The sequence below is a fragment of the Cydia fagiglandana genome, chromosome 10, assembly GCF_963556715.1.
Source record: "Cydia fagiglandana chromosome 10, ilCydFagi1.1, whole genome shotgun sequence".
NCBI classification, from domain to species: domain Eukaryota; kingdom Metazoa; phylum Arthropoda; class Insecta; order Lepidoptera; family Tortricidae; genus Cydia; species Cydia fagiglandana.
This window is the reverse complement of record NC_085941.1, coordinates 10,194,617-10,219,190: the sequence shown is the minus strand read 5'-3', so window position 1 is coordinate 10,219,190 and position 24,574 is coordinate 10,194,617. Positions and strand designations below refer to the sequence as shown.

Genomic DNA, 24,574 nt, shown 5'->3' with positions numbered 1-24,574 from the left:
AAACGTACACCGTCACATTCCATTTTATTTGCGACATCAACATTGGAAACTAAGTCGGGACCACCCACCTAGCAATTGTTAACCAGATGTTATAATAAAGGCAATAAAATAACGATAAGCTATCATTCGTTTGAGGCCTTGATTTTGACGAGCATGAAACTTGTATTTTATTAATTGTTAATAGCCGTCGATAGTTTAATTAATGGGGCGATTCTGGGATTGGCGCCGGTGCCAAATTAACGTATTACGTCTTGAGGGAAAAAACTGTTAGGTTTTATTTACTACAAATCCGGCTATGAACTGTATTTTTAAGGTTATTTTCAAATACCTTTTTTTAACACTGCTGCGCTTACCACACTACTGTATCATCTATACTATACTTTGGTAAACGGTGCAATTAGGTTTAAAAATTAATCAATTAAAGGCGTTAACGTAATGGTACTTTCGTTGGAATAAAAACGAACAACATTTATTTTATATTGTATACATTTTGATACCAATTTTTTGCCACCACTTAGGTATATATGCCATGCCTAAGCAATTATTTATGGCTTATGATCGCACACTGTGGAGACGTAGCATACATGGTCGCGATCTTCAGCAATGAGGGACCGAGGAGGAAGAAGAAGAAGCAATTATTTATACCTATACAAAAATATCACGAGTCATGCCACCCCGCAGCAAACGGTTATGCCTCTTGCGATTCCGGACGCTAACGAGGTAATCAAAAACTTCTACGATATAGTTTTTGTCGAAATTTAGAGTAAATACCAGCTGCTGAATGTATAATAAAAAACTTATTCTAATAAAAACCCTTGCCTACAAAACCAAATGATAATACACATTCTGTTTGACACGAACAATCATAAGTTTGTATTAAAGCAAAAAACGTCTTTATAACCTTTCACGGAAACGTTTTCCCCTTGCGCCAAATTATGTTATTTTGGTCCAATTAAATAATAATGAGTGCACGCATGTGTGTGGTATTTTTTGCAAAACGGAGGGCCTTATGGGTTTTATATTATTATACTTTTTATAAAATAACAACTTAATTTGGGAAGGCACCGCGCCGCCTCCATCGATTGATTTCATATAATTTTCGTTCCGCCTACCTTCTCCCGATGAATTGCCACAAAAAATGAACCACATAAAAATCCGGGGGTAAAGCTGAACGAAATTCTTGAGATTTTTTTAATACATACAAGTATCCGCAATACTTCGGACAAATATGACAATACATGTCGAGCAAGTTATCTGTAAGCATTGAACTTTGAGTGTTATGTAAGACTGATAATAAATAAGTTATCGTAAAGACGGCGGCGTTTAAAAAAATACCTATGGGAGCATTTTAAACAGACGTACAGGCAGACGCTTCGATACGGAGCCGTAAAATAATACTTTACAATTACCTAAGTACCTACTTAACACTTAATTTGGCAAAAATCACGTAAAGTCGTGAGTTCAAACCTCGTCGGCCCTCGACAGTATCAATGATTTTGTTAAAAAAAAAATACAAAAAGAGATACATATAAGATTGTGTACCTACAGTATGTTGAAAACTGACTTACGGGATTAACTTTACGTAACTGGCTTTGAAATATTTTGAAATATTTTTTCCTAGAATCCTAAGGCATACGATACTTCCGTTATTCAGAACAGTCGTTTTTCTAAATCACTTCGAGTAATTAAATTTCTTTATCAGTACTTCAAAATCTAATTTTAATTAAAAAGTATCACATATTTCACGCGGTATTCGTCAGGAGGCGGAGATACTGATTCCGATGAAAACAGAACTTACCAAGGTATCATGAACCCTGTCACGGAATGAAAAGTACTGGATAACGGGTCAAGGAATAACGGAGATTCAATATTAAATCGTTAAATTTAATATTGGCCACGTCGTTTCTTTTATTGCCTCACAACTAACACGTATGCTAACATGGGGCAGGTGATTAAAAATTTTTGTAGCATCAAATAAATGTTTATTCTCACGCAATTATTGTTCATATTAGATTAATGGTTTTCCGGCTAGCATTAGTTAACATATAGAAAGTATAATTTTATTGATATAATTGATGGTTAATATTCTTTCTTTTCTCATGAACGATGAACGTGGGTGATACCTTATTGGACAATACCAAGTTACAGATTACACATGTCAATGATACTCATGGGGTTATAGATTTTCCGTTTTATTACAAAGGACTAAAATGCAAAGGTGTATTATACACATTTAGTAAATAATCCTTTCCCATTGTATTTTCTTAGTTACTTAGGTAACATCGTATTTTATTACTTTTTTGCACTGAGACAGATTCAAGTAGCAATAACGTGACGCAAACGATGGGAAAGGATTATTCAAAATACATCTGTAGATATGTTTTGAGGTCGATTGTATTGTATGTACGCGTGAACGCATTCGCATATGACCTTTTTTTTTAAATTAATAACGGTTTAGGTATTAGATATATCAGGCACATAATATCACAATACCTACATAATATCATAATGCAAACTGACGTACAAATACTCGTACTACCAATACCTAGATACCTAATGTTATTGTCTTTATTAGGTCACTATTCGCTTGTAACATGATCCCTGTAATCTTGATTCACATTTTACACGTACACCTTTCTGTGTGATGGACGTCATAATAACACGATATTGCGACCTATGACCTCGGCTTAAAGTTCAAAATCGAACTTAATACTTGCAGTCTTCCGATAGCTTCACACAATATCATACAATGTGGAAGATTTCAATGTGCCTGCATGGGACAATCTTGAGGTACCCTGTCATCAACTTTAGGTTTAGGGAGTTTACTTGTTTTCGTTGGTATTTTAAGGTCTTTGCACATTTTTGTTCCAAATAAAGATTACCTTTAAGATACCTTTATGAACACCTTGATTGAAGCTACCTAACTGTAAATATTCTTGTTACCTAGTTGTTGATTATCATTGCATCTAATACCTACTCTTACTCAATATATTTACAATGTACTAGCTTTAGTCTGCAATTTTGAACGAGCACACACAGATTTGTGTTTAAATCAATGTTGAATAAAAACCAACTTAAGTAGGTAATTAGGTAGTTTTCCTCATTCTTTATTTTCTACAATGTATTTCTGTTTACGCCCACTTTATCACTCCTCTAGTTACCTATGTGAATCGCCAACTATACGTATTTGCAAAAAACACGCAACATACCTCGTCATAAAGTCTGCGCGAAAAAAAGAAATGTGAAAGTAAATATATTTGCGAAGACGACCGCTAAAAGTTGCATACTCTTACAAAAATCAAACATTGAGTAATATCTTATAATGGATACTTATCTAATACGTGTTTGCAAATACTTGTAGTTTCTCTGTTTTAAACAAACTATGAAACGAAGTAAAAATGGTTGAGAGATTAGGTTATAACTACATTTCACTCGATATATTTAGTATCCACGTAGAATTTTAAAGTGATGTATTTTAGGATCCAATAATATTTCGATATCGAATATCCTTATAGTAATAAAAGAATTTCAATTAGCACATATGTTTAAATAGGCATATATCGCCAAATCGCCATCTTATTTGAGTGACCCGAGATGTTAAATAATGCTAAGATTATGTTTTGTTTATCTATGATACTGAATCAATCATTTTGTTAAAATATATGTAACATGTTACATTAAATAAAAACAATATATTACGAATTGAAATTGTATACGCCTTGGAGGCGTGAACAGAACAGCCATGTCGTCGACATACTCGTAAAAGATCAGAGATAAATACTAGGTATTATATTAATAACACATAATAAAATAATATTAGTGAATATTACCTTGTATTAAGATCCAATGCAACTAGCAGGTAATTTATTACACTATGAGAAAGCACCAAGCAACAAAATCATTGATAAAACTTAAGCAATGAATTAATCAAATTTCATTAACTCAATTTCATAATTTTACAAGCACTAAGTTTTTTTTATATAGGTATGTATATATTTATTAACATACTTATCTCTGCTAGACATTTGTTTAAAAGAAGAATTATATTTATCGTTGTTACCTATATCCTTATTAGTGTATCATCATAATCCACTTGGTCTGTGATCATAATCAAATTTAATTATGTAAGTAGGTATTGTAGATATAGATTGAATTGATTTATTTTTATGCGTAAACGTACTAGTGCTCGACATGCTAATGCCCAATAGATGACATCTTGCTGTCACTTCTATTGACAATGACTTAAGTTACCGCGTCGAGCACCAGTACGTTTACCTTTAATTTAAAGATTCTAGAGCATTTTCGTAAGATTTATTATATATATAACGGGATATGATCATGAGGATAAAATATTGGAATTAAAAAAACTTGCAATACAAGTATAAACTTCGTCCTCAAGTTATATAAGTAATACAATTATATCCTAGAATTCACAATAAAGTAAATTCCTGGTATTTCCGACATTTTCAGTAACAATAATACGTGTAACATAATGGGGTTGTTATAAACTTTAACCTCGCACATACCCCGTTATGGCGCGTACCTGCGACTGGCCGTTGACCCTTCAAGTATTGACATATTCCTATACGTTCCCGTGTACGACTTCTATGTATATGTATATACCTACGTAGCGTACTTACTATACACGCGGACTCGTAAGTTTTCACCACGCCACTGCTAAACAATGTTATGCTTTCTATGAATAGTGAGGATATTACATCGACGTTAGGTTCATTTCATTTCTTATTGGTCAGAACTTTGCAGCCTAATTAGGTAAGTAATATCTATTTTCAATGCGGTTTGATATCAATTCTGGATTTTAATTACATTGCTCAAATACCTACCTTTATTATAACGGACTTTTAAAAAGAATCTTAATTCCAAATTCAACTTTCTCTTACATCCAAAATATACCTATGGTATGGTAAATTGACGTGAATAGAACCATACAATTCATACAAAGAGAACAAACACAGCTGAAGAGCACTGTCAAACAAATCATCGCATTTTGTATGAATCTTGGGAATGAAAAACCTACTGCCACTTGTCCAGCAGTTATACAATACAATATGTCGGCGACCGATCGTAAGATCAGGCAGATTGTAATGATTCTGTGTAATGTGTCAAAACATTAAACAAATTCGCTCGGTTGGTTCGTTAGGTTGCTTCAGATGCCCGAAGGGCAAGCTGTCCAGAAATAGGAGCCCCGCATAGGGACTCTTTATTTCACACCACATACTAACTTACAATAAATGTACATGTATCATCATCACATCAGCCACTGCTGGACATAGGCTCTGCCAAAGAGTGCCACAATGACCTGTACGGCTATCACCAGTTTTGACATTAGCATTAGCTAACGTCTACGTAAATTACTTTCTATATATCTCGCTTGCACTGATGTGCGAGTACGAGCGAGATGCATAGAAAGTAAAGGGGCCCACTGATTAACAGTCCGCCGGACGGTATCGGCCTGTCAGTTCTTCGGAACTGTCAAAATTCTGTTCTAACTGACAGGCCGATACCGTCCAGCGGACTGTTAATTAGTGGGCCCCTTAAGTTACTTAGACGTCAGTGAATATGTCCATGTTAAAACTGGTGGTAGTGGTACGGAATGTATGTGTGTAGTTATCTGTTGTGGAATATGAAGATGTTGGTACTTACGCTGGTCGTTTCCATCGGAGCGAGCCATGACAGTGCCGTTTGGCAACACGTTGACGTAGAGGTGCGAGCACTGGCTGTAGAGGCGGACCGACCGGACCATCGATGGCACCGCACCGCAGATCACCACCTGAAGAATAAACATTTTTTTTTATTTATGACATCTAAGAAAAATGGCTGTCTGTAAAGTCGGTTTACGGATGATAGTCATAAGAAAACGTGGCCGTAACGTTACTCCGGTGATCCATCCACAACGTGACACTTTTTCGTGCATGCTACCGGTGTTCATCGATTTATAAGACATTATCACATCAATAAAAATTTTCATCTCGTCGAATAGGATTTCAATCTCCGGCGTCATCACATTAGGCGGTCTATTGCCATATTTCGCTATTTGCAAATAATTTATATACTCGTACATTAAAAAAAAATCTTTAGAGAGGGTTGCAATGTGATTAATGGCGTGACAGGGACAACATGATAGTATTGATAGTGTTTTAGTATGTTGTATTAATGTTATAAAGGTAAGCAGAGTTCACCCGGGTATATCCTTAAAGGACCCGGGTATGTCCTTAAACTACGTCCAGGACCCGGGTATGTCCTTAAACCACGTCCAAGACCACCGGTGGACGGGCAGCAGCGTCCCTCAAATTCGGCGTACTCGACTGCGATCGCCAACCCGCCTGCCAAGCGTGGCGATTATGGCATTCACCCCCCAAAAAAGGGGGAGGTCTATGTTCAGCAGTGGACGTCTTATGGCTGAGATGATGATGATGATAAATGTTATACATGTAATATTTTGTGACAGCAAATGTGAGAGAATGAATATTTTGAACACTTCACGAGACAAGTTAAGGTTTAAATAATATTTTACAAAAACACCTATACCTACTCAATTAGAAGGTACTGTTATAGTAGGGTATTGAATGGACAGTAAAATCAGCAAGCAATATGTTTATATTATATCATACGTGTATGTAAAGTGACGAGACAGAGCTATCGACCGAGCGCTCACGAGGTGTGAACTCATCACTGGCCACTCGGCCTAGAAAAGAACCACGCGGCCGAGACAGCCACTCGGTCTTTGATCTTTTTACTGGGCAGAGTGCTGTCTCGCAATTATACTAGTGTGTAACAAGCGAAGGTGTCAAAGAGTTAATAGTAACATTAACTCTGACACCGGCATTCTGACTATCACGACGCGTTAACGTTCCTATTCAGTCTGCTTACTCTTAAACCTAGACGCTGGTTCTAGGCGTACAGTCAGCTTAGCATCCATTTTTATACGCAGGTGTATTAAGCCAATAGTTTTGCTGACTGTAGCTACCCAAATTTTTTTTAACACTATCAACTGAATTTGATATCACTATCGTTTTTGTACCGTCATCGTCTCAACTGATCTTCTATAACTTTTAGCACTAAAAGAGCTATCCAGTAAGGGGAGATCGGATAATAAGATAATCGGTTTGTATGGCGCGACCTTTATACGGGCGAGGGTGAAGGGTGGAAAATCACCGCTATCAATGCATGGCATTTGCTTACCCCTCGTTTGTCTTTTGAATCATGCATGGTAAGCAGAGTTCATGCAATTGTCATTCATAACTTGCACGCTTGTGCTTCTGTCGTACCGGTCAATAATACATTTGTTTTATTATACCACAGCAATGCCTGAAAGATCATGAAAAAATCTTAAAATAAATGTTTTAAGCATTTATATTTTGCTAGACAGTAGACCTCATTCTAATTCCATGATTTGTGTAGTTAGATTTTATAGCTCGGTCATTCTTATAAATTTTACCATTTTATAATGTTTTTAAGTCGCAACAATATAAATTTATTCACCTACTTATTTTGTATAATTACTTAATCGATACTGTGCGGAATTTTATAGTTTGCTTAAAACAAAGCACGTGTCTTGTAATTATATATTTGAGTTACGCTGATGTTTAATTAATCAATATTTGCTCAGTAATAAATCCACAGGCGAAGTGGAAAAAACCTTTACTTTAGACTATCATCATTTTATCAATGAAATTCAGATGTCACGTGTCTTAAACGTGTAGACACATTTCATTCAAGAATTTAATCATAGCCTACGTTTGGCACAATCAATGGAACGCCATATGTTACGACATTTAATTAAAGTGCATTCAAGCCAATGTGGTATAGTTAATTACAACCACAGAGTACATAAGCGAAACAAAAAACTGCGTATCAAACTGCTTTTTCTAGCAAGGAAAGTGAAACGAACTTACTGCCGTATTCGAACTTCAAGATATTCAAAACAGACGACACGTACTAGATCCATTCTAGACACGTTATAGTTTAGATATCAACTAGTTCTCTTTTGCAGCGCAATTCGGGCAACCAATGTCACTTTTACGTTAGGGAGCGTAAGATATCTATTAGATGTGAATTGGATCTCTAAGTCATATCCTGAAGAAATCGTTCAAGAGTATCTCCAGAATCGCGCAAATGTCAAATTTGACAGGTTAGATCTTAAACATATCGTTATCGTATCTTGGTGATGTCTAAAAGATATCTAATAGATGTCTATTTCAAAATCCGAATCGGGCCCTAAGGGTCGGTTGAACCAGACCGTCTGTCACCGTTAAAGCGTTCGCTAAATTTTATTGTATGGAAAATTTTATAATTCAGTCTTGAGTGACGTTGATCAGGCTGCTATAATATTTGGATATAATAATTGTGGTTGGTTCAACAGCCCCTAAGTGTGCAACTGTGCATCACTCTTACTTTAACGGCTTACCAAACGAAGGGTCGTTAACATCGAAATTTTGTAAGGATTCTCTACTGTTAGCACTCACACAGCTCTGATAGTTATGTTTTTAATAGTATTAGGTAAATTTGAACTTAAAGATGTTATATCTGATTTAGTGTTTGAAGGTGAATGATAGAGTCTATACGAGTACCTATTGAATCATAGTAAATGCGTGCATACGCCGCTCTTACAATCATAGGTACTATTTTACGACTTAGGAAGTCATTGTATAGGTATGATGTCGTCACAGTGTGACGGAAAATGATTACTCTGAATCGTTCAAACGATAACATTACAGGCAGCAAATCATCGGATTACGCCAACTTTACATAGTCATTGGTCTTGAGTCCCAGTTAAGTATCGTAATATGCGTCATACGTTTGATGGTAACTCAATACAATTAAGCACTTAGGAAGGCAAAAGAAGCATTTGGTTAAGGAATTTAACATGCGTAATCGGCAGCGTCAGATACTTTATATCGCTTAAAGTTACTGCTAGTAACTGAATGCGTTCGTGTGACAGCAAATCTGGGGGCCTACAGCGAAAACCGAAATTCACTAATTGCGGGGATCTTTCTCTTATACTCCAATGAAGGCGTGACTAGAGTCACAGAGAAAGGTACCTGCAATTGAAGAACTTCGATTTTCGCGGTTATAGCCTTATGGCATTGACAAGGAAAATGTAACTAAAGATTTAATACATGTCTAGGAGCAAATTTTAAAATCGACACTTTTCTATGTATTTGATAATTGATCAGTTTTCAGGTTCTCCGAAAACCTACTTCCTAATTTGTTGTTTCTGTGATGTGGTCAAAGTTAGCGAAGGAAACTGCGGAAACAAAAGCATATAATTTTGGCATCGGTGAAAACTGCGTCCGGAAATTGGTCTCCAGGACCCAATTTTTTATTTTTTAGTTTTATTATTTCGTGACATTTTTATGCTATCTTTTGATACGAATAAATAAAACCGCAAATATAAGATAAACTATGCATGTTTTTGTACCACAAGCACGTTGACACCATGTCTGTAAATCGCAAGGAAGTTTCTCTCTACCCAGTCCTAATGAAGAAGCTAAAATCGTGAGATACGTGTTTGTGTGTGGCCGATGTCCTATCGCGGTGTGATAGCTTGAATTAGTTTCCCTATTCTTACCACATATTCCCCTTGATGCAAGCGTAGTTGAGAAAAATACTGAAGAAAACCATTCCATAAATGAGCTGTGATTCCATAACATCTATGTAATTGAAAAGCGCAGTCTATACTGGTTGTCTCAGGACATGACTCCCATGTACTCGGCAAGCAGCAAGAATGATACTCCTAGGCTTTCACCATTAATGGCGCCAGAGCTGACTCATTACGCAGATCTGATCGGCATCTCGTGAACCCCTGAACTTCACAATACAGTTATACCGGCCGCCGATGAATTTGGCTAACTGTTGGCACTATTTGAGCCGAAGAAGACTGATTATGATGGTAAAGCTAAAGAATTCTTGCATAAAAAGTAAGATAAAATTGTTACCCGTAATATAAATACTTAGTAGTAAATATGTAAGTTTTATTGTGCGTTTAACAGTTTGTTCATATTTAAAGCTGCTAAAACTCAAAGTTAAATTTTCGTAAAACTGTTCCTTTGGGGATAAGGAATGTATCAAACAATAATTTCATACAGGTATATTTAACTATAAATCAATAGCACTTCGCAATTTTCACAAATCCTAATACCTAAACCATAGAAACTATCCGCCCACGAATCAAAACTTGCCGAGACAAATGCAATTTTGATTTGTCAAATTAAAGATTCAAAATTCAATGGAACAGGAGACCTTTATATAGGCCTCTGGCCGGCAAGAGGATACAGTTGGTTGACTTATGTTGCTAAAAAAATCTAAAAAGGATAAAATATATTATATACCGGGTGTGGCCTGTAACACGAGCAAATAATTAAAACATAGATTGTACTCCTCAGAGGGTGACACTTTTGTTCAACAACTTTTAAACATTATGAAGTATTTAGACTCCCTATTTTTCATACTAAATAAATATTATCTTCAATGGACGTCATCGCCACGCCATATCATTGTGATTGACGTTGCTTGTCACGCCTTAAACATAACCAAATTCGAAATACATTGCATCTTAGAATAAACTTTAAAGTGTATTAAAAATCAAACCACAAGTTATTTTTAAAAGTAGCTGAACAAATGTTGGTCAGTATGAGGAGGACAGCCTACAGTTTAATTTTTTGCTCATATTACAGGCCACACCCGGTATACCGTCATAATCGTATACAGTTCTTATAAATTGATTTAGCCGTATAGCCTGAAACACTAATTTTCCTAAACTGAAAGTCGTGTTTTCACGTTCAGACGATTAGTCGCCTTCACCGTTTCCGTAGCCAATCGCGTTAAAGGACACGTATTATTAGTCTACCAGTTCTGTATTATTACGCTTATTTACGTTTATTTTTTTAGCACCCACGGCAATTCTCATGCTCATGTCAGTACTAATTACCGTGGAACAGATCAAATGTCGACGCACATAATTTAAATTGTGTCATAGTATTTATTTCCTTGTCAGCATAGGCCTTCGGATAGAGCCTCGATCCATAATCACATTAAATTTATAATTATTACTAGAAACAACGGCTTCAAGCACCACAATAAGGAAACAATCGATCGTTTTAATGGGTCAGGCGTGCTCGGCTAATCCGTCATACTGAGGGTTTGGAATGTGCAATACAAGCGATAGTTACCCTTATTTTGATCAAGTGAAAGTCGCTTGTTGGTTGATGTTAAAGGATGCGTTTGGACGTTTTGAATGCGGGCGGGTGGTGTCATATTCAGGTGGGAAAGCATAGGCTACCGCGACGCGGTCGGCGCTCAGCCATATTGCGTTTCACGTGAACTTTGTGTAAACAATACTGGGATTACTTATACTCTTTAATGTCGAAAGACTTTCTTCGACTGTTTCTTTACTTAATTATTAAATACCTACCCGTCGGAATTTATTGTTGAAATAAATTAGTTGACAACGATACAGTATCATAAAACGCTTGACACATTCGTACACAAAAAAAACTAAACTCAACACCTGCTTTTATTTTACTGACAACACGGGATCCTTCCGAAGGTACAAATAAAAATAATTGAAGTGCTTAAGACAATACATTCTTGCGACGAGATCATGGTCCCAGTAGTTCAGTTGATAGAACGACGAGTGTCGATGCGATAGAATGTCGTGAGTTCAATCAAACCCAGCTTGAGGTATTAGTTTTAAATTTATTTAAAATTTAATTTTAAATATCTGTTGCAGTAGGAAACGGTAGGCCGTAGTTAATAAGAGAAAATTTGTAGGATAAAAAATGATGTATGTTGTTTCCTTTAATTGAAAACACGCAGGATGCACGGGTTTTATTTTAAGAATTATTATATAAATGCCGATAGAGTCTGGCTAGCCAAAAATTGTTGACAGATATTTCGTTGTTGTATCACCAATTGTCTATGATTTAAAAAAAAGCTAAAAGTTAGTTGTCAATTTATGTCATTCATTCAAATTGTTTGCGGTATATAAGGGGTTTATTTTAAATAATATTAATAATTTCTATACTGAGTGAGGTTTGCAAACTATTATTTAAGCTCGTAAATAATTACGACAATGTGCGATGTCGACGTGTAGTGTTGTATAACGAAAAACTGCAATGTTTACAAGTCCTAACCAAATGTAAACAAATTAGGAGGTTGGTGCTCTATAAATATTTTGATACTTTAAGTACTAGTTCTAACATTTGCCTATTACTTTATTTAAGTACGTGAATTTATTAATGCCTGAATCTCATAAACAGGACAAGTGTATAAAGAAACGGATAAATTAAAAGTTCTGAAAAATATCCATAAAATCTAAATATTGGAACGTAAACATATGTGTTTGTCGTTGAAAGTGCTTTAAATAGTGGTAGAATTTATGTGAGCTGACTTTGAGTGCACGTAAACGTTTATTTAACTTATTTCCTTAGGTACCTTACTTGTGCACAGAAAATCAAAAATATTGTCTAGTATCAAAACTATTATTCCTACTACACAAAGTGTGCCCAGCCCAAGATTTTTTGAATTTCCCGCCAAACATTTGTGTAAAATTTCAGTAGCCAGACTCTAAAAATCTTATTTGTTAAAAATAGACGCACCAGTAAACACGTTGGTGCTTGAAGTACCTTTTTTGGGTAAAGTACCTACTTATCTAGATCTAACTTATGTTGGTAACACGCGCAAACCTCATGATACCTGTACAAAGAAGACGACCACAGTTATTCTGAAACTGTACAAAACATAAATAGTCGTACCTGATGGGTATTTTCCTTTATACACACACAAATGATTGAAGCTACCTGTTATAATTATATTTCAGCACATTATTATAGGTAATGACGTTTGTTAAGTAAATTATGGCAGTTTCACATTGACATTCGTCACTTTTCACAAAATTACTCGCCACCGGTGATCACCAAGACGCCAAGAAACCAAACTTAGTATAGCTCCAGTGCTCTTGTATTGTTTCATAATCATCTCACGAGAACTTCAACTTGTAAAGCTAGTTAATATATAATAAGTACATTTTATGCACATACTTGTTTCGATCCAAATCGTAAATTTCGAAATCTGTATATTAATACCAATATAAACTACGCGTAATCATATCATAACACGTCAAAACAGTCACATTTAGAAATAACGGTCGCATTTCCAAATATTATAAATGACGTTCATTATGTTAATAGTTAAGTCTGATACTCGTATTTGTGGAATCTGTAGAAAGTGCATTTTATTTTATAGATGTTAATAGAGCCGTTAATCTATGTGGTTCTATGATATCAGTCACACTGGAGATGGAATCCTAATTAAGGTTTGCAATGTTATGTTTCTAATTTTAATGTATTTACTCAACCGCTTATTTTATAATAATCTAAAACGCGATGGACTTCGTGAAACGCGAGAGACAATATCAATATGAAGGAAGTGATGCTGATGACAGAAAGGTATGAAAGAAATACGACAATCCTAAATAAATTCTAAAACGGCAAGCGAATGAGTATTTCAACTTGACCGACGACCGGTCTGGCCTAGTGGGTAGTGACCCTGCCTATGAAGCCAATGGTCCCGGGTTCCAATCCTGGTAAGGGCATTTATTTGTATGATGATACAGATATTTGTTCCTGAGTCATGGTTGTTTTCTATGTATTTAAGTATTTATATATTACATATATCGTTGTCTGAGTACCCACAACACAAGCCTTCTTGAGCTTACCGTGGGGCTTAGTCAATTTGTGTAAAAATGTCCTGTAATATTTATTTATTTATTTATTTTATTTATTTATTGGGTAGAAAAAAAATATCAAAATGCCGGATTTAGGTAAATACAATATCTTGCAATATTTGGGTATAATATATGTGTAATGGATCTTTTACCAGGGTTATCTATTAGCTAAGAAAGCCCCAAACAGCATAACCGTAGCCCTTTAGGTAGTCAGTGCCCAGTTAAGATACCATCACACTTATCTAAAGGTTTATGCCTCGTTTGACGGGTAAACCGGCCACACACGCGACAGATAACGGCTACGTAATAATTGTTTTCGGTAGATAAAACAAGCAAACAGTTTAATGGAAGCGTGATTAATGTTTGAACAGCATTTTGCAGATTTGATAAAATGAAAAGTAACTGTTTACGAAAAATGTCGAGGTGACGTGCAAGATAGTTAGTGTATTTGATTGATGTCATGATTAGAATAATTTGCTTATTAAGTCTATGTTGAAATGTAGACAAGTTTAAGTACCTAACTAAATACAGCAAATATTTTTACTCGTACTACATTTTTACTCGCTTCACGTGCCATACTAATATGTACCTAGTTAACCAGCGATGTCTTGATTGCTCGCCAAAAACAGCACCTATTTAGGTAAATTACCTACGATAACTACCTTCCTGTAATTTAAGCATATTTTCGGCTGTACTTTTAAGTGGCGACAGTTTCAAATTCAAATCACAGTTGTCACATTTACTTCAGAGACGTAACACTACCTTGCAAAACTTAACTTAGGTACTACGGAGTCCGAAACCGTTGTACAAAATTTTATCTTATATTAACTCAATGACGTATAATATCTAAGGACTGGCCAATAAGAATGAGGCATGAATGGGGCCAGTACAGCGGTGTGACACCGCTACAACGCTATTGGTTGATGAGAATAATGAAGAGTTCGCATCACGCGCGCGATCGGTCGTAACTAGTTGCGTTAGACTACACGATTGGTTCGAATTCGTAAGTGACACCGCTGATCTAGTACCATTTTTAGTGCCCGTAAGGCCCGTCCTTAGGTATTATACGTCAATGTAATTAACTACCTACTTTATTTAGGGTAATGGACCTGAAACCCCACACTTCATGCATTGTTATTTTTTAATTTCAGATTGCTTCACAATCTGAATGGATCCATTAATTAGTGGTCGTTAGAACGAGCAGTGAGTGGCAGTGACGGCCACGCCTGACTGAACGGGCGAGGGTTGTTTACACCAAATTGTGTAACCAGACGTTCATAAATAGCCTACAAATTTAATACACAGCTGTCTACTACGTGAATCTGAATAAAGTGCATATACGTACATTCATTTAATTTAATATGTACACTTTGCGATAAATAAAAAATCTCGATAGATGTTACCTAATCGCAGTGATCTCTCAGTGTATTAATTAGGTAGGTGTGAAGCATCCTTAATAGCTCTGCTACTGACTGCAGTGTTCTAAAATTTTATTCTTGTTTAAGTGGATACACAACTTAGTTGTGATTTGCTTTAAAACTCTCCAGTTTTTTTAATAGTATGAATAATTTGGACTAATTTGTATCATGAAAATTAACCCTCAAATGAGTTTGATAACTTGCCTACCTCATTGTTTTTAAGCAGAAATAAATTTCAGAAAAATGAGTCCGGATATAAATTGCCTAGGTACCTACTTCTTTAGTTACGTAAGTAGCTCTCTTCTTCTTCTTCCTCGCATTATCCCGGCATTTCGCCACGGCTCATGAGAGCCTGGGGTCCGCTTGACAACTAATCCCATGATTTGACGTAGGCACTAGTTTTTACGAAAGCGACTGCCATCTGACCTTTCAACCCAGAGGGTAAACTAGGCCTTATTGGGATTAGTCCGGTTTCCTCACGATGTTTTCCTTCACCGAAAAGCGACTGGTAAATATCAAATGATATTTCGTACATAAGTTCCGAAAAACTCATTGGTACGAGCCGGGGTTTGAACCCGCGACCTCCAGATTGCATGTCGCACGCTCTTACCGCTAGGTCACCAGCGCTAAGTAGCTCTCTTCATTAATGAAAAATACGGGATATCATTAAATGAAACACCGTTCAATCATTAGAAAAGTGGTCGGCGATTGACTGAAGGTAAATTTCTTCATCGAAGAGTGTTTGCTTGCGCAGGTAATTACGGGGCGCGACAGCCAGCGAGTGAGGCTCTGATAGCCCATGTATTAAATTATATAGAAACTATTTACTTCACGACACAGCGTTCGCGGAACACCGGTGAATTAAACAGAAAATGTGATGATAAATTTCTTAGAATACTAGTGCCTGCGCCATTTTTACACGACTGCCCAAACAAAGGAGTGTATTGTTTTTCAATGATGTAGCGCTGGGTGCAATCGATGTTGATTAAATAATGTAAGTTTAATTTAATCGCCTTAATTTAAGAATTCTAGCGTTTCATTCTAGTATATTTTAGTTCTAATACAAGTGCAGGAAATACATAATATACATATATAACAGAAAAAAATATTCGGAGGAATTCTATATCTCAAAATATAAATATACAATTATCGTTCGTTTTGTTATGGTTCCATCATTAGGGTTAAAATTGTGTGAGAAAAACTATCACAAGAAAAAAAAATCATTTCAGTGGACAGTGAAGTTGAAAAATATGGCATTAGATTATTTAGTAATATAACACAACGTCCTCTGTTTTTATAAGGTCACATTAAAAAAAAAACTATTAAAAATATATACTTATGTCAGATATGCAAAAAGTATAAAAATTGTTTTGACAAATAACTAAAAATTTGTAAAGCTTGGAGGTGTCAGTCGAAACAGTTAAATGGGGGTCACGATTGAAGCTCACGGATTTTTAAAACAATAAAAAAATCCCACCCAACTGGTTTTGTACCAAAATTGTTCAAATATTTTTAAAGGCAAACGAGTTTCAACAATAAGTGTTTTCAATGTCGTTGACGCAAATGTGCCGTTTTCTTTTTTTATGGATTATTGTAATCATTTGAGATTCGATCAAATTCGCGGAGTAAATAATAAGACGACATTGATCAACCGTGTTCAGGAAATCTTAAACACTACTTAAAGCATTTATTTACATATAAGATATATATACAATAGTACTACTATTTAAACTAAATTAATAACTAGCTTACATCTAAAATAGGTGCCCACCGGCTGCCAGGCTGCCCAGGCCCAGGCGCTTGTAATCCTTGTTAAATCTACACGACCAATTTAAGAAAACTCCCTCTCCATACTTATTATTAGCAATTAGTTACAATCTTAACTCGATTATCATACACACATTACCGCACAAGTGAGATAATATAATAAAAATAGGGTCCCGTTTTACCCTTTGGGTACGGAACCCTAAAAAACACTCGTGCGTAATATCTAGGGTTATGAGGCTTAAAGCGGTTCAATAAGTTTAACGTTACGAGCAAGTGGGTTAAAAAGTAATTAATAGTCATAAATATGCACTTCATTTAGTCGCACGGGTCACTCGGAAGGCTGACGTTTTCTCATTACGATGGCAAATGCGAACAGAATAGTCCGAGATTGAAATTACTAATCCTTGCCGGTTAACTGACCTTTTGCATGTAACCCGCTTATTTCACTTAGTAATTCAAACTTAACTGTTATATTATCTAATTAGACTATTAACTACTATTTAGGTTATCAATAAGTACTTGTTTTTTACGTAATTAGTACACGATTGGTGTGAGAGAATTCACAATCTTTTACATACATATGTTAATGTCTCGAAATCACGTTACCTATTATTATTTTCATATAAGGATAAGGTGAGGCATACATTTAGTCACATGTCTATATCTGACTTATGTTAATAAATAATTTTACCTTCCAAAATACCTCAATTATAAAAATAATGACTTACCATCAGGAGGCACAATATCTTCGCAGAGACGGCAAGCTGTGGTAACCTGAAACAAAAAGATAAGAAAATTTTATTTCATTGAAAAATCTTGTTGGAATTAAATCTAATTGGATTTAAATAAATGTCTGTCTACATTAGTTTAACATTAAAAGTGCTAGCTATCTCATGTTTTTTACAATATCATGATATGCAAATAACAGCAATATACAGGATGTAACAAAAATAGTGGTATTCCTTTTAAGGGCATATTCGGTATCGTGTTCTGATTAGGAAAAAATAAAAGAAAAATTTTGGCCTTTGTATAGGATTGGTGGACTTGGACGACCTTCTCCATAGAACAAAATGTTTTACCGACAAGACGATAATACCAATTACTAATTAAAGGATCGGCATATCCCTTATTATTGTATTAAAGCGCAAAAACTCAGTCATAATATGTATTACTCATCCTCTCTTCTTCATGTAATACAAATGGTAATGGCAAAATAATATTACATCTAACTATATGTTATGCTTAATGCTTGTTTGCAGGGTTAAAAAAAGTTCGTGCACGAGCTACTTACGAGGATTTGGGAGTTGAAGAAACAGAAGGGTGTGCGCCACCATAGCGGGGGACATTTATAACTGATTAAAAATAAGACTATTTGAAACAAACGGGTGACCCTAGGCTGGCTCATTCCTAGGACAAAGAATAGGCATAGCTATTCAGCGTGGGAATGTAGCCAGCCTTATGGGCACCCTTCCGCGGGGACAGATCTGAGGGACCTAAGATATGTGGGTAAATTTTATTTATTAGTTTTTTTTATTTCGTTTATACTCAATTTTAAAAATAGTTTATAAGTTAAAAAAAGTAAAATTAAAAATAGGTAATGGTCATGTTCACCCTGTTTAACATTTCCACAAATTAGATAAGTAGATACTATGATTGATTAATCTCATAAGAATTAACATAGCCAAGTATTTCTAATGAAGCCAGATAACTTATCAGTAAGATTACCGGTATAAATATTAGGCAGATATCGTATACAAGAACCAGTTATTTCGACATTAGGTATTTGTGTGGTTTATCTAACATATCGCTTCCATGTCGGCTGCTCAATTATCTGGCATGTTTTAGTACACACAAACATACTCTGATGTGTTTGCGCTTTCCATTTTCAAGTAGACTTGTTATTGGTCTAGTCGGTGTCCTCAGGAAAATCGCTCGTGCCTTATGACTGTTTGATTTTGAGCAGATAAAATCAAGTAGTTAACTTCCATATTCTTACTTTATTTTTCCAATAAAGAAACCCAATTGACTGGAAGAAACGTCTATTTATACCGTGAACTATAGTGAACATAATGAAACTTTAAACTTTTTATTAACATGTAGTTGTAGGTACCCACGGTTAGTTTGTAAAATTTTGGTTAGGGAGTATTTTATTATTTATCAGGCAAAAGTAGCCGTAACGATGATGTCGTACATATATTATTATATCTAGGTAGTTATTTACATATTATCTATATCTATCTGACATAATCGTTATCGCCATGTAATAAACCAGAATATGAACTTATAGATAGGTCACGTTATAAAAGAAATTTACACCAATAAATATGTTCACCTTAAATAACAAATATTAAAATGTAGCAATACGAGTGTATTCTTATTTAGGAATCAAAAGCAAATGACTAAATTAAAAATATTTGATACTACGTGACTAGTTAACATTTTAATGTAACATTTAATTTGATGCATCCAAAATCTGCTGCAGCTGCACTCACCATTCGAATGTCAACTTTAAACTAAGGTACAGGTTGCCTACTTTCAATATTTCACTCTTTTTTTAAATGTGAATAGGTTTAAATTCGCTCGCTATATGTTCGCTAGTACCATAGACAAAACTGCAAGTTCACATTAAACGTAACTAAAATAAAAATTATTTGGTGCAGGTACCTCGTATGTACCTATATATATCAACATTCCAAAAAAAATTCTCACCAGTTTTTCTGTAGTCTTCATAAATACCAATATCTACTAATAGGTTTATTTCTATATACCTATACATAGTAAGAATACATATAAGTAGTAAAATCGTAGGCATTTATTTGTCGTGTAATCATTGAAAACAATCATATTTTTATGCCGTATAAACATTTCAAACCTCGCTTTAAAAAAAATTTTTTGTTTCTGTTAGTAAGTCAGGAAAACAGGGAAATTTATTTAACCGTAAGTTATCATAGACATTAAAGAAGTATAGTAGGGTAGTAGGTAGAGACCCCAGATTTAGATTTTTCTCTCATTCACTTTCATGAAATTCTTCACCAATCGATTTAGTTTAGGGCACTCTTGATCTGAGCTTTTAGTTTTATGAATTTATAATAAGCCAAGTGAAATTTAACCTAGGCTAATACATATAGAGAATTTAAGAAAATATATATGGTTTGCGTATCGGTCATAAATTATTTTTTATCGAAAACCCTGAGCGCTGAACTCAATAGATAGTAGAAACGTAATAATTCGCCTTAATAGCCTGATTTGCCACGCGATTATAATATTTATAATAGATAGTTAGGTACATGTTGTTAGCAGAATAATGACTTAGTAAAAAGATACCTACTATTTAATAATTATGTAAAAAAAACAAAAGAATGCGAGTTTCGAGGGGTAGGATCATAGAAATAGCCTATAGTTGTTACATGAAGTACATAAATGGCCGTAGGTTTCATACAAATTATGTCATTTTAATACGATACATCTTCCGACTACGACTAGTGACCTTGAGAAGATGGTTTTATATACTTAATTTTATATCATGCACGTGTATAATAATATTTGTGTCCTTCATGCAATGTGTGATAGGTACCTAATTCCAGGAAACTTCACTTGCGATAATTTACTTATATTAAGTCGAAAAGTTAATTATATTGTTCATGTACTTTGTAAGTTGTTAAAATTTTGTTATGACGATTTAATTTAATTTAAATATTAAGTAGCACGCTTTCTTTGTACAAGAATTATTACTTTTAACATAAACCTTCTTTCTCAATCCAAGCGAAATAAAAACATCAAATAAGAAAATAACAGCATAAATAATATAACAGAAACTGACTGACTAATGATAACATGAACGAAAACTTTACCTATATGAGACAACAGTTTTTATCATTAAAGTTAATTTTTTTAGCATTAGTAAAAAGGTATTTTTATTGAAAAACACGTTTTAAAAATAAGTCACGGCAAATATGTAACAATTATGAATCTAATACGATCATTCTTCTGCTCTCATAAGTAATAGTTACTGATTTTTAAAAAGCGTTTTTCAATTAAAAGTCTTGTCAAAATCGCTTATTACCTTCTTTCTAATGCAAAAAAATGAACTATAATACCCAGCCGAGTAGCCGACGTAAATTTATGTGCATTTAGAAATTTTATTTTCAATTTTAGTCCATTAAGCTTTTCTTTCTAGTGTAAATAATATCATGTACCTACTCAAAACACATGCCCAAATTATCGTAACGTTATCAAATGGCAATGATGTGGCTCGCAGACTGGCAACTGTTTAAATACTTTAAATCCAATCAAGTACGTAGCATCCGAACGGTGTGTGATAAGCTAATTCGCACACGACGGGCCATTACTGTTTATCTCAGTGCGTATGGACGTCAAAGATATGTTTATGTTTATCGCCTTATTACAAAGGAGTAAGGTACAAAAGTGGAAACATATCTTGGACATGAACTGTACGAGTCGTTGCTAATTAATAATTCCCACAGGTCATCTGCTAGTAGGTGCAATATCATGATTGATATCTGAAGGAATTCAATATAGACAAGATAATGGATGAAAAAAAGCTAGTTTTGAACTTAATAATAATCGATGCCATCTAACTAATTATTATAGTTAAGTTTATTCTGAAAATAAAACTCGTAGGATTTGATTGGTAATATACACGACATATTCAAAAAAGATTTACTTACTATCTACTGTGTATTGTGTAATTTTAATTACAATTATATAATAGATAGATAAATAGAATATTTATTGCACAGATACAGTTTTAGGAAAAATAATTATAATAAACATTTCAAAATAATTTTAAAAACTTACGCTAGTATTGTAGGTTGTAGGTATATCTATCGATATATATCGCAGATAGTGCGAAAAAAAACAGAAGGCGAGAAATACATAAACATCAAAAAGTACCCAATGATTTCCCGCCCATCCCAGATATACATAGACTACATTTATTAACACAAACTATTGTTAGGTACAATACATTATTTTATTACCTAACAAATAAGCATTTGCAGACATTCCAACTGGCATTTTCTAGTAATCTGTACAATCCCCTTACATATCTATAGATAATTTATAAATATTCCATTCATAACAATGCAAAAATATAACATATATGAAAATATAAGTGCCAGATAAACATCATAATATTATCAAGTGTTTATTGATTGCTGTCTGTCATTCAATTAGCGGCTAGAAAAGAGGGTACTTTTGTAGTACTACCGATTCACGTGAATAGAATTAAAGCTAAAATATAGTAGATACAGTAAAAACAAGAAACGATTATAACGGTTTTTTTTATTAATTATTAAAACAATTATTTACTCACATAGCCGAACTTTGCCGTCATGTTGTGTCTCGTTGTATATTATGTAGAACACACATCTAAATGAATTGCTCTGCCACTTATCCTTTTAAAAACTTAACAATCCACTTTTATATAACAATTTTTCAACACACTTTGCATACATAAGCAAAACACTTGAATAAGTATACTTTTTGTTCCTAGGTGCGACGTAACAATAGCTTTTGTAGTCATAAGATTGAAAATAACTGAGAAAATTCTGAACGGAAACACTACGGTTTCACTACACTTTACTCGTTAATTTTTCGGAAAACCCAACTAAGCCTGCGCGAATTTAAAAATAGAACACTTTTCGCTTGTGAAACACTCCTTTGACGGCTTCTTTTAGCTGTTTTTTTTTTGTAATTTTCATAGGCGAAGGGGAGTTTTTTTTTTCACGCGCGTTATTTTATGGGGCTTCAGCGCTGACGGCGACATGCGCGCTGTGCGACGGCCAGCCATCGACTACGAGATAAAAACTTCGCTTGATTATAAACTTATAAGCTAAAGTTTTTTGTTCGTGTGCGTTCGTGCGTCGGTATGGACGATAGGCTTTTGTTGGTGGTCAGCCGTAGGTGCTCATAGTTTTCACTAGGCCTACTTAGAAAATAAAATGTTGTCCGTTACTTAGTTACATTTTAGTACTACATTTTATTACTAAATTATAAAAAACGAGATATATTACAATTTTAGAATAAAAAGCTGATAATTGTATGAAACTAGCAAGCGTAACGTAATTAGTATTTCAGTGCGTAAGTATTGCAGTTTTATAGATAGACATTACAGGACTCTATAAGGTATTATATGTTATATTATGTAAGCACTTGTATACAAAAATGCATAATAGTTGCCAAGGCAAGTGCGTACTCGCAATAGCCGTACGAGTTATCAAAATGGGTCAATGTAGCCTACACCTTGCTCCCAACGTACTCAGGTCGTTCGTTGGCTCTCTATGCCTAAGTAATATTTTTATTTATTTACTTATCTATTTCTATAAATTTTTTGAGAAGAAAGAGAGTAGAATGATGGTATAGAAATCTTACCTAATTCTAAGTAGAACTACCATATAAATTCCGATATCTGAGAAAAAAGTTTAATAAAATGCCCGGATAGGTACTTCTTCTTACTCCTATAATTTGGTTGTGACAGCCATAAAAATAAAACAAACGTTTGCTAAAGTAAAGTAGTGTTTACACAGCCGAAAATCCTGCATAACATTATTTAAGTAATTGTAGTCAATTAGATTTTAACAGTTGGTGTTTCTAGGTTACGCTGCGTGGCCAGTGACCTTAACTTTGAATTTTAAACAAACATTAACACATTTTTAAGTTGATATTTACTAATTAATATTGACTTCTGTAAAAATATTTTAGCATAATTTTAATTAGGTAATATTCCTCGATGTAGGTATTTAAAGATCAAAACCACGTGTAGGTAACTACTCTGTAAGTACCTAGTCTATATAAAATGGTGATGCAGATAAACGCGCAGGTTTCATTCAGTTATAAGGAAAATGCTCACTGATAGTGGTACCTTTTAGTACGTACCGGCTATTTCATGGTGAGCGCAAATAATCGTACATGCTTCAAAATGCAAAATATTGAAAGATGTAGTTTATGCATACTTATCCAAGCTAAACAATGTTACAAGATTTTGCAACAAAAACCTTGTGCCAAAAGACGCATTTCAATCCATTAAAATGACTATAATATTCTAAGTTTGCTATTTGCTATTACCTACTTGAATTACCTCAAAACGTGAAACATGACGACCACCGTTATTAAAATCGTAAACACATAATTATTGCGTCGGAATATGACGCTTAATAAATAATGTGTAAACGACCGTAGCGTAGTCTTGTAAGATTCCTTTGCGAAACTGACAATGAACGGGTTTTGAAATGTATGCCTGAATGATTGTTTTTGTTATAAGAAGGAAATTATTTCGCTAAATAAGCGTAAGAAATAGTAACAACTGACACTTAAAGGTGTCCCAATAATTTAATTGTAGGTAGATGTAGTAGACAGGAAGACCATAGATTAGGCTGTTTAATATAGACTATTTTGTTATTGAACAAATACGCCTCACTCTTATGAATTTTGCCGGTTTACAGTGTTTGCTCTTGTTAATAACTTTTAGTTTTTAAAGAATGGGGTCCAGAGAACGTAAGTCCGAATATATAATGACATCGCGATATTTTCAACAAATGTTTAGTAAATTATTTACTGAATGAGTTTGAAAATAAATGTTGAACTCAAATCACCATAAAATATAATAACAATACAATAATAG

The 24,574-nt window shown here is 34.4% G+C and overlaps 1 protein-coding gene across 2 annotated transcripts in view; it reads right to left on the bottom strand.

The window, feature by feature from the left end:
- Window positions 1-24,574, bottom strand: part of LOC134668127 (uncharacterized) — a 127,327-nt gene that overhangs the window by 17,069 nt on the left and 85,684 nt on the right. The window contains exons 1-3 of one of the 2 annotated variants that reach the window (XM_063525635.1): window positions 22,268-22,812; window positions 17,661-17,706; window positions 5,665-5,791 (exon numbers count right to left, since the gene is read on the bottom strand). In XM_063525635.1, the coding sequence (XP_063381705.1) occupies window positions 5,665-5,791; window positions 17,661-17,706; window positions 22,268-22,269 (175 nt within the window). In that variant the 5' untranslated portion in view covers window positions 22,270-22,812. Of the gene's footprint in view, window positions 1-5,664; window positions 5,792-17,660; window positions 17,707-22,267; window positions 22,813-24,574 lie in introns of those variants that run through there. The other variant, XM_063525634.1, reaches the window with a different exon arrangement.